This window comes from Meleagris gallopavo, chromosome 1 (assembly GCF_000146605.3).
Source record: "Meleagris gallopavo isolate NT-WF06-2002-E0010 breed Aviagen turkey brand Nicholas breeding stock chromosome 1, Turkey_5.1, whole genome shotgun sequence".
Lineage (NCBI taxonomy): Eukaryota > Metazoa > Chordata > Aves > Galliformes > Phasianidae > Meleagris > Meleagris gallopavo.
This window is the reverse complement of record NC_015011.2, coordinates 115,042,701-115,058,015: the sequence shown is the minus strand read 5'-3', so window position 1 is coordinate 115,058,015 and position 15,315 is coordinate 115,042,701. Positions and strand designations below refer to the sequence as shown.

The following is a 15,315-nucleotide window of genomic DNA, read 5'->3' as shown; positions in this document are numbered from 1 at the left end:
TGGTCCCCCCGGACCCCCACCTTAGGGTCTGGAACGTTTTTGGGGCTGCTGCCTGGAGCCAGAGGCAGCTCGTTCCCTGGGATGTATGTGGAGCCAGGGAAGGATGGCAGCATTACAAAGGCAGTGTCATGCCAGACCTTGCCATGATGGGGAGTGCAGTGTTTTGTCTTCATCAAAAATCACCACAAACTGGAGAGTGAAGCATAAACAGAAGTGATAAGGGAGAAGCTGGGTAGGCAGCAGCTGGGGATTCAGGAGAAGGGCAGCTGAGGAGGCTTTGCTCTTCATGCGGAATGAAGAGGCAGAGTCATTTCCCAGGCTGAGGGAAGAGTTGTTAGCTCCTGGAAGTGTTCTCATGGAGGAAGGGGGGAATTGGGCAGAAAAAGGTGAGTGTTTCTCCCAAGTATTCCTCCAAAACAACGTATTTTTTTACTATTATTATTTTTACAAAGAAAATCCAAAATAGGGGTTTGTAGCTAGTGCCACATAACAATGTGATTAATCTGTCTGTTATAGGCAGCACTACAGCTGCAAGTCAGGGTGCTGCTGGGGGACTTGTTATTGCTTCATAAAGAGAACAAAGCATCTGTGTTGCTTTCACACAGTTTACTTTTCTCTCTGTTACCTTACTTCTCTATCTAGTGCTTCTCTTAACATGCTGTAAAAATGTGCATGATTTCTAAACAACACTTTGAATTTCTTCTGGTGGCAGCCCATCTCCTTTGGCCAGTGTCCTCCTGACCCTGGCACTGCTAGCACCTGCCACTTTCCACTGGATTTCTGTAACTTGTTTTCTGCTCGTGTCCATAGTTTGTAAAAATGAAATGCAAATGATTTCCTGGAGCACGGAGGGCTCTTTTTTAAGGCATTAGACCTTCCACTGCCTGTCCTCAAACAAATGTGTACAAGGGGCCGGTCCTCACGGGCAGCCAGCAGAGCAGTGTGTTCAAAAGGATGCACGAGGTATCTGTCTTCTGAGAACGGTGTGTGATTTCAGCCTTCTGTGACTTGCTGAGAGCAGCTTGCCATTGCAGCCTGTAACTGATTGCTGATCTGTGTGCCTGCTTTGTTTCAACAGTAGCCTCGCGTGCCTGAGTGGTAGACACTGATTTTGAATGTATTCATTTGCAGTCCCATCCACCAGAGGACGAAGATACAGATGTCATGTTAGGGCAGAGGCCGAAAAATCCAATACATAATATCCCTTCTACACTGGATAAACAAACCAATTGGAGTAAAGCACTACCTCTCCCAACTCCAGAGGAGAAAATGAAACAAGATGCCCAAGTGATTTCTTCTTGCATTATCCCCATCAATGTCACTGGTACAAATCTCTTCTATTTCTTTTTGTATTTATTGCATGGTTTGAGGGAGGTCAAGTACTTATTCTGTTTAATTTGTTTGAAGTCACTGAATTTTACAGTCTGTGGGCAAAGACCCTAGCCTGAGGGTCAGCTGCTGGAGGATAGTGGGCTAAATTCATCCTTCATGCGTGTCTGCTGAAGTTACTGAAGCTGCATCTAGGATTAATTTGGCCCATACTTTGTGAGTCATGCTGTACAGTGTAACACTGGTTCCCTGCATAAACAATGTACTTTTGTTGTGTATATAACCTGCAGCCTGTATTCACAAAGACCTCAAATAGCTTTTTGAATGTGGCGGACTGAAATAATGCAGAAAGCCACAGAAAGTAATCATATGATTGTCATGTGTAGCAGGAGAAGAGAAACTAGAGAATGTAGGCTACTATTTGCAGTGCTTTAAACATGCAAGTCATGACTGTGTAGCGTGTAAACCGTCACTCTGAGATCTCTTTACATGCAGCTATGCTGAAGGTATAGTAATGGCATTTTCTTTTATTTATGTAACATTTGGATGCATTTTACTAGATTTATTTAAAGTAGAATCTGTTTATGTAAGGATCAGCTTTATCATTGACTAAATGTGATAGACGACTTGTTTCCAGAATCAAAAATCAGGTTGTTTTTCTTTTTCTCTCTTTCTCTTTCTCTCCTTCCAGAGGGCTATGGTAAAAACAAGGTTTATATGAATTTTCCTCAATTATATTTTGCACCAAGCTTTGAGCATAAAGTGGGCTAACTTTTCCCCACTTACAGACTTTAAAATAAGCAGTCAGGAAGAAAAGCAGGGAACTTACAGCTAACCTCAGACAGCATACTGATATTTCATAGTGTTTTTCCAGAAGCTGGGGGATGGCAGGAAAGTCACATCACATTGCTCCCGCTTGTGTCTGTCCGTAGTGCCCAGCCTTCCTGCAGGACAGGCTGCCCAGTCACCTACGGTGGCAGGAGGACTGCATGGCCCCAGTCCCAGCCGGGAAGCTTGGGGCTTTGGGTCTGGCTGCTTGCTGTACAGCCTTAAGGCGGCATCCCTCCTGCTCCGCCATGTGCCAGGTGATTCCTCTCAGTGACGGCGATGCACTCCTGGTCCCCCTCTGCCCTGGGCAGTAAAGGTGTCCATGAGCTCTGCTGCCCGGGGAGGTGGCAGCCAGGAGCCACAGCGGGAAGCTGTGGGGACAGCGTGGGGTCAGACCACCCGCCAGCAGAGCAGCCTGAATGGGCCGCGTGGTGTAGGCTGGGCACTCCCAATGGACATCCCTGAAGGAGGAAGTAAGCGGTGTGGCACGTTTCCACAATGCATTAGAGTGACGCCCCTCATATGTAGCACATAGGATCCTCAGTATGAAGACTTTTCAACATCACTAATGTCACACAATGCAGTGCATAGGAGAAATACAGCAGTAGACCAATGGGACCAATGTTAACTTTTCCAGTAATAGAAATTTTTGCCTAGACTCCACCTGCCATACATTGGAACCAAATTTCCCGATCAGTTTTACAGATCAAGAATGGTATGTAATCTTCTGGATGTTTATGTGTATCATTCTCATTAGCACTAATGGGAATAATTTGTATGCGTCACGGGGAGGATATACCCTCTTTCACTTTCCTCTTGGAGATGACCTGTGCATCTGGCACACAGAGCATGTTCAGCTAACTCACAATTGCTGGAAGCCCAGCAATGGTTCTGATTGATTTTCATTTCAAAGAGTTTGCTTTCATTTCTCTGTTTTGTTCTTTAAGCTTCTCCCAACCCCAAGAAATGTTCACTTTTTAAAAAATGACTGTTGTTGGAGTTTACAGCACTTTCCTTCCATATTAAAGAAAGTTCTTCCTCTCCTTATTTCAGGGGCATTGGTGGTTACAGGACATCTGTCTGAAGCCTCTATTTCACTGTAGTAGATTTCAAGAAGAACTTTTACAAGAAAGTTACTTTTTAACATTTTACATTGTTATGTAGTGTAATATGTATGTGTACGTCTATGTATAATTATGTTTTATATAATTATACGCTATTAAAATGGTTTTTATCTGATTATTTTTTTTTTTAATTTGTTTTCTTCAGTTCATTTGTTTTTCCTAAGATTACAAACCACTTTACCAGTGATCCCGATGTTAGAGTTTTTATGGACCTGGCACACTTTTTCTTTCCCATCCCACATCAACTTCAGAGAGGAGGAGCATACAGCTATGCAAAGAGCCAGTACAGGCGGGTGCAGGCCTTTCGGCGAGCCTCCTTTTAACTTTACATTGACCACAGTGTAAAGAGCAAAGTGAAAGAGACTTTTCTGTGGTAATGCCATGGAAACATAAAGCAAATGAGGAATTCTTGCCTGTTCTGTGTGACCATGGTTATAAATAGATGTGCATGTGAACCTAGGCTCCTAAATCCACATTTAGGACCTTGAATGTGTGAGCTGATTCCTTGAGCAGACTCCCAGATGCCCTGCTGAGTGCAGAGCACTTGGGAAAGTCAGACCACATACTGGTGCACAGCAGTATCTGCTCCCCATTTCTTTTATTATCGGCCATGTGGAAAAAAGAAAAGAGTGTTTTCTAAACTTGTACGTGGAGTTGGCCCTCTTTTAGCTGTCTTCTTCCCTTCCAAAATGTTAGCCCCTTTGGCATATCAGTCTCCTAAGAAGCGCTCAGCTACTACAATATGACATTATAATCTAAATGGTTTTCTTATGGTTAGTTGCTTAAAGTAAATCAGGCTTTAGTTAGATAGATTAACTCCTTTCTGACAAGTTACCACTATTGTCCCTATGACAGATGGATAAATAGTTATAAGAAAGATGTCCGGCTACCAAGAGCTCTCAAATCTACTTTTCTTTCTGATTTTCTTTTCTTCTTTTTTTTTTTCCTTCACTCCTTCTGTTACTTCTGGCAGACCAGGCTGCTGAGAGGGAGCTGGAATTAAATGTAAAACTGTGATACACTGTAATATAATTTACATAAGAGCTACATAAGGGCTCCCTTATGTTTATTCACAGGCTTAATCCAAGCTCACATACTTCCACTGTGTTCCAGCCATGAAATTTTGTTTACTATTTCTAAAGGCTAATGAGACCTATTTATGGGTTGCAGGAGTTGGTTTTGACAGAGAGGCTAGTATACGCTGCTCTCTTGTTCACTCACAATCTGTACTACAGCGGAGACGAAAGTTGAGGAGGAGGAAAACCATCTCTGGCATCCCCAGAAGAGTGCAACAAGAAATAGGTGTAGTATAAATACAACTCTTCCATAGATAGCTTTCTAACCAACTTAAATTGCAGGGTTATCGAGTGGTAGCGGGCATTCCAAAGAAGCAAAACCCTGAAAGCGTAACTGGTTGTGGAGTTTGGAAATGGTGTGTTTTGTTTTTTGATTTACTGCGGTCAGCAATGCTATATTACTCCATATGGCCTTGAAATACTGGGGGCCTTACCGAGTAATATAGATGTACATGTTCAACTCTTATTGTGTAAATGTTAATCAGTTGTTGTTTTTTTTTCCATTTAATTTTTGTTATAAACCCATAGTTGCGTGCATAAAAAGTAACTAGATTAAGTGAAAGTTTTTTCTTGTCTGAGGGGATCTTAGGGTAAAGAAATGACAGATGTTGCTCAGCAAAGTGATGAGCTGCCACAGCTCACTCAGATATCAGTTGGATATCGGCATTAGAGACAGCTGCTGATACCCCCACTAAAAGCTTTGCTAAAAGTTCCTTTTCTTTGTCACGCTTGTCCTCAATTCTTTCCCTGCATTCTTTATTACCAAGAATATTTGAAATCAAGTAGCTTACCTCACCTTTTTTTTCCAGGTGAATTAGGAGCAACTCTGTTGAGGGCAAATCAAGTGTAAAATTGATCTTAACCCAAAAATAAATGAACAGGATCATTATTACTTAATGTTCACCTGCACCTGAAGGTGGCTCTGATACCTTGGTCGGTCGCTCACTGTGAAATTTAATCGGAAGCATAAAGAATGTGTTTATCATAGGGAATAAGCAACCAGAGAACCTATGAAACAAAGATCCTGTTACTGTGCAAATATTCTTGGTGGGAAAGAAGCAGATAATGGAAATTCTGAAAAGATATGTAGTTAAAATGGAATTATTTTTAGAAGTTTATGGAGTGCTTTGTCAGGCAGCTACTCCTGAAAACTGCCTGCAGCTACTTGCACTACAGTGTCAAAAAACAAGAAGTTAATATTCATCTTAATATTTACCACAGCAAGATCAGCTCTACGTGAGATCACATTGCAGAAATAGGAGAACTGATATCACATTGCGGGACTGGGAGAATTTCCCACCTCATTGGGATGAGGTCTACCTTATATACATGTTATAGCTGAGTTAGGTTTGGTACAACACTCAGCAAGATTAAATGCAGATATGCTTCTTGGGTTGCTTTGTGGGTCGTCTCATGTCAGGACGTACGAAGTGGTCTCTCACCCAGCTTTATGTGTACCCTAGATTCGGATGAGTCGCCGGTGGCAAGGGAGCGCAATGTGATTGTGCATGCCAACCCGGACTTCTCCACTGCCAGCAGCCAACGGTCAGGGACCAGGGATTCAGAGTGCCAGACAGAAGAAATCCTTATCGCCGCTCCCTCCCGGCGCCGCATCCGCGCACAGAGGGGGCAGAGTGTGGTCGCCTCCCTCTCACACTCTGCTGGCAACATTTTGGTGCTGGCAGACAACGGGGATGCCGTCTTCGCTGCTGCTGTCAGCAACCGCATCCGCTCACGGAGCCTCCCTCGTGAGGGAGCAAGAGCCAGCGAGGGCGACTCAGCTGCTACCACCAAGAGTTCAGCGTATGAAGCGGAGTGCTTCCTAGACAGCCAGGAGAGGCATCCGAAAAAAGGGAAGGAGGTCCTGAGCAAACAGGGTTCACAAGAGCATCAGCCCCTGGGTTTAACTTGTCCTCAGCACCTGCACAGCCCTGAACACAGCATCGGTGAGAGAGGGAGGTCGCGACTGTCAAGGATGGCAGATTCAGGAAGCTGTGAGATTTCATCCAACTCAGACACTTTTGGGAGCCCCATTCACTCCATCTCCACAGCAGGAGTTCTGCTTAGCAGCCACATGGATCAGAAGGATGATCACCAGTCCTCCAGTGGCAACTGGAGTGGGAGCAGCTCCACATGTCCCTCTCAGACATCCGAAACCATTCCTCCTGCCGCCTCTCCACCGCTGACTGGCTCTTCACACTGTGACTCTGAGCTGTCCCTCAACACCGCTCCCAACGCCAACGAGGACTCAAGTGTCTTCATCACAGAGCAGTATGGTGACCACGTGGACAAGGTCAGAGGCCACAGGGCGAGCTCCTTCACCTCCACTGTGGCAGATCTACTCGATGACCCCAACAACAGCAACACGAGTGACAGTGAGTGGAACTATCTGCACCACCACCACGATGCGTCCTGTCGCCAGGACTTCAGCCCTGAGCGCACCAAGGCTGACAGCCTGGGATGCCCAAGCTTCACAAGCATGGGCACATATGACAGCTTCCTAGAGAAGAGCCCCTCTGACAAGGCAGACACTAGCTCACACTTCTCCGTGGATACTGAAGGATACTATACCTCCATGCACTTTGACTGCGGTCTCAAGGGCAACAAGAGCTATATTTGCAACTATGCAGCTGCAGGCTCCGAGAGCGGCCAGATGGCAAGTATGACCTCCAGCCTGGCCGACTGCACCTGGCAGGAATGCATCAGTCACAGGAGGCAGGGACGGCAGGGCATCTCTCTGAAGAAACCAAAGGCAAAGCCAGCTCCACCAAAACGCAGCTCATCTTTAAGGAAATCTGAGGGCAGCATGGATCTTCCCGAGAAGAAAGAACCAAAGATTAGCGGTGGGCAGCACACGTCGCACACTACCAGGGAAATGAAGCTGCCACTTGAGTTTTCCAACACACCTTCCAGAGGAGAGGCCTCTAGTCTGCCACCCAAACCTGAGCTGCCCTGGGTGAGCCAGAGCGATGGCGGCATGAAGGACGCTCAGTTCGATACGGCTGACATGCCGTCCTTCAAAGATGAAGGTGCTGAACAACCTCACTATGCAGACCTCTGGCTCCTGAACGACTTGAAATCTGGTGATCCTTACAGGTCTTTGTCTAATTCGAGCACTGCTACGGGTACTACAGTCATAGAGTGCATCAAGTCACCAGAAAGCTCGGAGTCCCAGACATCCCAGTCGGGGTCGCGGGCCACCACCCCATCCCTGCCTTCCGTTGACAGCGAGTTCAAACTGGCATCCCCAGAGAAGCTGGCGGGGCTGGCCTCGCCCTCCAGTGGGTACTCCAGCCAGTCAGAGACACCGACCTCTTCCTTCCCGACCGCTTTCTTCTCTGGACCGCTGTCCCCAGGGGGCAGCAAGAGGAAACCAAAAGTACCTGAGAGAAAGTCCTCACTCCAACAGCCACTCTCTAAGGAGGGCACCATGTCTGCAAGCAAAGACCTCGAACTCCCAATTATACCTCCGACCCATCTCGACCTAAGTGCTCTTCACAGCGTCTTGAATAAACCGTTTGCTCACCGGCACCAGCTGCACGCCTTCAATCCCAGCAAGCAGAGCGCAGTGGGGGAAGCCCTCAGCCCCAGCCATCCCTCTGCCCTTGCCATCACGCCCTCCGTCCTCAAGTCCGTGCACCTCAGGGCCATCAACAGGCCTGAAGAAGCGAAGCAGAAGGGCAGTATCCCCGACCTGCTCTGCATCCAAGAGCCCACACTGGTTGCTGCTGATGTTTCGCCAGGGAAAATGAGGCCATTCCTAGCCAAGAAGCCAGTATCACGGCAGTACTCCACTGAGGAGTCCATCGTGTCGTATATTGACTCCTCCTCAGCAGAAACGGGCCCTGGGAAGCCATCTTTAGAAAAAAGCTCCTCTTTCAGTGGACAGAGTAATTGTGAGCAGGAAATTGTACCTTCAGCAAGTGTGGCTCTGGTTGAAATGAAAACTGTGAAGGACCAAGTAACGCCAGCCACTGAGCATTTGCCAGACTGTGCTCTAAATCAGACTTCTGCAGTTTCTACAGAAGGATTTCAGAAAGGCTCAGCTCTCCTCACAGGTGATCATGAAGCAGAGAATGCAAACAGGGGAGCAGAACCGGAGAGCCACCTCGAGCATGCGCAGGTCCAGCCTGAGCTCTGTGGCAGTGGGCAGCAGCTGGAGCTCAGCATGGCGGGTGACGGCCCCGCTCAGGCAGAGGGAGCAGATGTCAGTGATCAGCTTAAGCACCAACTCGATTTAAGCCACCACGTGCCTGGGAATATCAGCTACGAATCAGAGACGGCAGCAGTAAACTTGCTCAGTGAAGCCAGTTGCAAGCAGGAGAACGTCACATCAGGTATTCCTACCAGAAGTGCCTCTGGTACCAGCAGGGCAGACGAGACAGCAGGTGGAACAGAAGAGCCATCGCTGAAAGGTGAGTTGGGTCCTCTTTTCTGTGCTGCAGTTCGTTCTGCGTTGGGGGTTGTTGCTGACATCAGGATGAAGGACTGGGGCCCTGGAGGTGTCACACAGCATGGCATGCCTCAGTTAGCCCTCCTGGGCTGACAGCACAGCAATCACTCAGAGATTAGAGGGTGAAGTCTGTATGGCCAGCATTGGCCACTTGTTTACACATCGAGCTTATGCCTTGCACTAGCAGTGCTCTTTCAAAATACAGCAGTGGTCTGACTCTAACCGTGGTTTCTGTACTTATCTCAGAGTCTTCTCCAAGCGACGACTCCATCATGTCCCCACTGAGTGAAGACTCTCAGGCTGAAGCTGAGGACGTTTTTGTGTCTCCCAACAAACCTCGTACTACTGAGGACTTGTTTGCAGTCATTCATAGGTAAGCTGATCTTGCAACTATGAACCATAAAAGCCGGCCGTCCTTTCCCCAGCTGCATGGTCATCCACTGCAGAATAATTATCTGACTGTTGAGCCCTGTCTTGAACCCATTCGTAGCTGTTGCGGTGGTATGACCATGCAGAAATATCCCAGCCAGCACTGATGCTGGATGTCATGAAGTCTCACTGGTGCTTGGCCTTGCAAGTGTGGGGATGAGTTAACTCTCCTCAGATTGGATCAGATTTGTAATAGTTGGCACATGGTACAATAATCATAATCTAGACTTCACCTAGAAGTTCAATCACTCAGGCCTTTGGAGAAAGCAAATAATGGTGAAGGTGTCCCTCACCACCCAGGCTTTGCCATCCAGTTTTGTTTCTGGACTGAGTCCGACTTAGAGCTTGCTGCTGTTTGATTTTATGGGCAGTATTTCACATGCCGTTATGCTTCTATGTTCTGTAACATCATCACATTCTGGCAACCCAGTGCCTGGGCACTGATGAATTTGCTGGGCAAATGTTCATTTCACAGGGCCAAAAAGGGGGAGTGATAAAGTAAGTAGTAAGGGTCATACATCTTACATATTATGGCTGTTTACATATTATGGCTGTTTACCATATAAAATGATGTTTGTGGTGCTAACCATATTAGCAGGGGTCAGGAGTAGCAGGTGCTGGTCACATGTGTGCATTATGAGTATTGTTACGGCATGTGTGGGATGCTTTACAAATAAGATCAGGCAGCTAACAAACGTCTAACAAACATTTGCATCACATGTGGGAATACAAGAAAAACTGTTCAGAGCAGAAGCTGTGGAGCAAGATAACCAGCATAGAACCAAGGTCACCTCTAGAAGAAGAAAGAACGTCTCACGGCTCTGATTGGATATGCACCTGTGTGAACGGTTGAAGAGTGTTTTGTAGAATGCTCTGTTGACATGTAAAGGTGGATGGGAAAGTTGTAGGGGTGGATGAGAAAGCTAGAAAAAGAAAACTTGTGAAGGTATATAAGTGATGTGAGAACTTGTAATAAATGATTTGGATCATTCACATCTGAGTCCGTGCATCAGACGCTGCAGATGTCTAGCAAACGCATCTCCAAAGAAAACTCCCCACGCTGGTTTCTGCATGCTGCCCACCAGCTCTGTTCTTATAAGTGAGTTGCCATACCAAGAATGAAGAGGAGGCATCTCTTCCAATCTAGACTATTTTGCATTCAGTTTAAATTTTCAATCACAGTTGAAATTAAAAATTTCTAATAATGAACAGATTGTGATGATTATTTGGCTAACCTGGGACTCTGTAGGCATCACTGTCTTTATAAAGAGCAGGTTGTGCATGAATTGTTTTAAAAGAGCCAGGTAAGATTTGGAGATACTGTGCCACAGTGCCTCACTCCTTGCACGAGAGCTATTATGCTTTTAAGTGCTGTCAGTCACAGACAGCCTCTGATGTTTGTCAGGGGGATTAAGAGAGACCATGTTCGTTTGAAAACACAGTGAATCCGTGTAACTCCAGACTAGTTCTGCAAAGATAGCATGTGAAAGAGTGTTTCTTTGTATTTTTACAGATCAAAAAGGAAAGTTCTTGGGAGAAAGGACTCTGGAGATCTGTCTGTAAGGAACAGACTGAGAGCTTCCTCTGGAACTAGCAGCCAGCTTCCCACCAGCAGCACGCTGCCTGCCAGCAGCACATCGCCCGCCAGCAGCGCAGGTGCTCCCATGAGCAGTCAGAGGTCCCCTGGGCTGATATACAGGAATGCCAAAAAGTCCAACACATCTAACGAGGAGTTTAAACTACTGCTCCTTAAAAAAGGCAGTCGGTCTGATTCTAGCTACAGGATGTCCGCCACAGAAATCCTGAAAAGCCCTATTCTGCCCAAGTCTCCCGGAGAGCTGACAGCGGATGTTTCCCAAAGCCAGGACGAGTGTCCCTCAGTGACAAGCCCCGATGCATCATCCCCACTGTCCCCCTGCTCACCGAGGGTCAACGCAGAAGGTTTCTCCTCCAAGAGCTTTCCCATGTCAGCATCTTCACGAGTGGGGCGCTCACGGGCACCGCCAGCTGCCAGCAGCAGCAGGTACAGTGTGCGCTGCCGGCTGTATAACACGCCGATGCAGGCCATCTCAGAGGGGGAGACCGAGAACTCAGACGGCAGCCCGCATGATGACCGCTCTTCTCAGAGCTCAACGTAGGCTCCAGGGACTGCCGACACCATGTGCGCTGAGCGAGGATGTGAATAGAAGAGGCCAATGCTGTAGCAGTCAAAACAATAATTGCAGGGCAATATCAATGCTTAAATGTGCTTGTGTTCATAGGACGCTGGGGAAACAGAGGACTACAGCTGTAGCTATTTATGACCTTATTTTCTGAAAGTAGAAAGATAGGCTATGTCTATTCTGTTTTCCTTTAACTTCATTTGGTTTATCCCACTCATTTCTGTTGTCACTGTATATTTCACGGCTATACACTTTCCATAGAGTTCAAAGTGACTTTTTGTGTTGTTTTTTTTTTCCAGAAGCTGCCCATCTAGAAACAAATCCCTCACTGTAGTGCTTCCCTAGGAAGAAAAATAAAAAAGCAAATGCTCTCGAGGATTGGTATTTTTCTACACAAAAATGAGCTGAAACAAAATTTAGAAGAAATTAACAGAACATATGTAAATACCATATTTTTGATAAAAATTTGTAAATAGAACTATCAAAGAGTGGACATGTGGCAAACAATTTCCTGCATAACGGCTTTGTTTATAGAAGACAAAAGGAATCAAATGTAATAACTGTATTCTGTGAATACCATTTTCATATCAAACATAAGTTCACGTGGCCATCAGTAACGACTTTCGGTGCCATAAGCCTCAAAGAAGACATTTAGCAGTCAAAAGGAATTCTCCACTTCAGCTACGAATTACCAGCTGACCGAGATCGGATTGAAGTAACCATTTGTCTTTCTAGCATAGCCCCAACAAGCTAACTGAGAAGTGCAGCTGTGAGTTTTAGCGCAACCATTGGTTGGAAAGACAGGCGTGCTTCTGACAGAACAAAGTCATTCCTAACGCAAAGCCCCACATGGTCCCATCTGAGGGTGCCCCGGGTCTTCGTGCTAACAGGGATTGATTCAGCAAGAATAGACACGAGGAAATAGTACTTAGTTTCATATTCCTATTAGGCTATTGGGACACATAACACAGTCATAACCTGGTAACGATAATCTTTAAACGTGGTTAGTTTCTGGTTCTTAAGGGAAACAAGTAAACGATAAGCATGCAACAAGCGCTTTCAATTTATCAGTAAATATCTGCGATGAGTTTTCAGTGAAGCTTTCTCTTTGTGCTGATGAGATTCATGCTACCTAAATATTTACCAAAATGACACTGTGAAAATGTAGCTGGGAAATAGGTATGTGTATGCATTATTTATATTCACTGCGAAACTGCAAAGGGGAAAGCTCTGGTTTCTTGTGCCAGCCACAGACGTTTGGGTTTCGTCTGGGTTCACCAGAAGCGTGCAGCAGGGTGGGGGATTGAGACGGGCTGGGAGAGGAGACAAATCGAAGCAACTGCTTTGATACATATGAAGGCAGGGAAATAAAAGCTTAATTACTTGAAGTTACTTGAATTTTCTTGTCTTAAAACTGAAAGGACGCGTTCTTTTAAGCTCAGCCCACACGTTGCTTTATACTTTTAATTTTTAAATGAAATACAACCAGTTGTTGGTCTGATTCTCCTTTGGGCCACCACTGTTTTCACGGCATGGTCCAAAAGGCCCTTTTTGTCCAAGATTCGTGCAGTTGGTGTCGATTGCTGTAGGACATGCTTTGGAGTAGAGGAATAGAAGGGATGTTAGTGCAGAGAAATAGTGCAAGAAGAAAGGTGGTACGCAGTAGGACAGATTGAATGGGACAGCAGAAAGAGCATACTTAGATCCTAAAGAAATCAACTCAAAGCTGGCTTTAAGCATAAGTAAATGATAGGGAAGTGGGATGTGTGAAATGGGTTTTTTTCCTTTTTTTTGCTTTTAATCATGTAACGCGTAAAGCCGAAGAGTTTTAAAGGCGGGCAGATTGCGTTTTGAAGAGGAAGGTTCTTATGATTTTAAAAGAGTTTGAGCAAGTCAGAGGGGTTTAACAAATCCTCAGAGGTATTTCCAATAAGGTTTTCCAATAAGTGTATTTCCAATACACTACAAAATATGTAATTCAGGGTATCCTACCGTCTTCCTGTGTCGCCTGCTTGTGCGCAGTATGCGAGGTGGAATTACTATGCATGTGGTATGTGTCAACACACATAGAGGGGTGTAAATCAGAGTAAATCAGCTAAAAGGCTTCAAAATTGGGAAGTCTGAAACAGTTTTAATAAGGGCAGGTGGAGCGAGGTTTTGGAAATAAATGGCTAGTTTTATTAGTAGCTTAGTTAAGAAAAGGAGCCGGAACACAAGTAAATGAGTGAGCGTTCTATGGAATTGTTTAGTGTATAACAAAACACTTTCTGGAAGACATGAGGAAGCTTAGATATTAGGAGAAAATACTTAGTTTGTCATCTTGAGTCATTTTCCATAGAAGTTTTGCCCGGAGCACTTTTTTATAAACGTTTGTCCTAAAAGGCATTACGTATGTTTAAAGAATCATTCAACATTGTCAAGAGAATACAGCTGAATCGACATTGGTGACAGCAGTTTTTATTACCAATCAGCAATTTCATAGATGCCATTTATCAATATATAGACACTGAAAACAACTTGAATTGTGAGGCAGTACTTCACACAGAGGGTGGTCAGAGAACAGTAACACCAGAGGACAAGCTGTCGAAGGGAACATCGTTTATCTTGAAACAGAGTACAGCACATACATTAGGCAACCAGTGAAGCATCATTCCAACCTAGGTTCTGTTGTTTGCCCTGATGTTAAGGAAATCACACAGCTGTAAGTTCTGAAAAGTAACATTTCCCCCTTTTTCTTTTTTTCTTGTGGCAGCATGGAGGAGATGGAATAGTTGTAGCAAATAAAGCATACGTGCTTTTGCCAAAGGTCAGTGATTGAGTGCATTTGCTGCAGTGGTGGCAGATATAGAGAAATACTGTAGGTTATGACTTAAAGAATTTTAAAAAATTAAGAAGGTTACAGTGTAACTATTTTGGTACTAGCACCAGTTCATGCTGGCAGAAAAGACAATGGTTTATGGACTTGCATCCATTTTGTATTTTTGTAATATTTGTAAATATGAACTTTTTAAATTGTTGCAAAGATGGTTTCTTTTGTAAAATGTTTTCAAAGTTTACATTAAATCCAAGCCTTTGTATATTTTAGAGCTGTGCAACACTTTAAGTCTTGTATTTATTTTTAGTAAAAACGGTGACAGTTTCATTGTGAACCCCTCTCAAAAAATGTGTCGGAAAAGTTTGATTACCTAGAAAGTGTGTATAGAAACTGCAAATAAACGTGACTGCAATTAAATCACCCTTTGCTTGTCATGAAATGTGAACTCTAATCTATTGAACAAGAAGTACGGTATTTCCAAAAGTAAGTCTCAGGGCATTAAACATTGCAAACTATTTAATCTTTGTTTTCCCTTAAACTTAAGTCAGTTTGGTTCTGGGGAGAAGAAGACTGAGCCTGAGACTAGGTGCTCTAAATGTTCTAAAATTGCTTGCCTGCAAGTGAAGGGGAAGGGAAGTAGCTTTTGTTTCATCTGTCATTCTGTCAGTAGCTTTTCAACCCTGTACATGAGTTCTTAAAAAAATGCACGTGGAAAGAAAAGCTGGAAGACAGCGTTCTAGTGCCTTAGTGTAGAAAAAAATCAGCCTTGGGGAATGCAGCTGAGTTATCTGAAATCGTGCCGTGCAAAGATATTAGGATTTCCCTATGGGTGTGGTACTAGAGTAGTCTCCAAGTGGGAATCACTTTACGTAACATCTGCTTTTACCAGATGGCCAAGCATTAAATGGTTACGTAGATCATCAGCTGATGTGTTATACACCTCTTCCAATCCAGAAATACAGATAAGCAAGAACTGTAGGAAGAAGTTAGCCCACAGAGGCAGGCACAATCTGTTTCTTATCTGCTTGCTGTATACTTATCTATTCTTTTATGCTAAGTGAGAAGAAAATTAAACATTAGACTTCATAAAATATACCTA

General features: G+C 44.8%; 1 protein-coding gene across 1 annotated transcript; it reads left to right on the top strand.

Moving 5' to 3' along the window:
* The first annotated feature begins 6 nt into the window (after positions 1–6).
* On the top strand, positions 7–14,637 carry NHS (NHS actin remodeling regulator). Its single transcript, XM_019621728.2, has 5 exons — positions 7–1,324; positions 4,452–4,583; positions 5,821–8,772; positions 9,057–9,183; positions 10,753–14,637. The coding sequence occupies exons 1-5, from the start codon at positions 1,165–1,167 to the stop codon at positions 11,375–11,377; spliced, it is 3,996 nt and encodes a 1,331-aa protein (XP_019477273.1). The 5' UTR covers positions 7–1,164; the 3' UTR covers positions 11,378–14,637.
* The last annotated feature ends 678 nt before the right edge of the window (positions 14,638–15,315 follow it).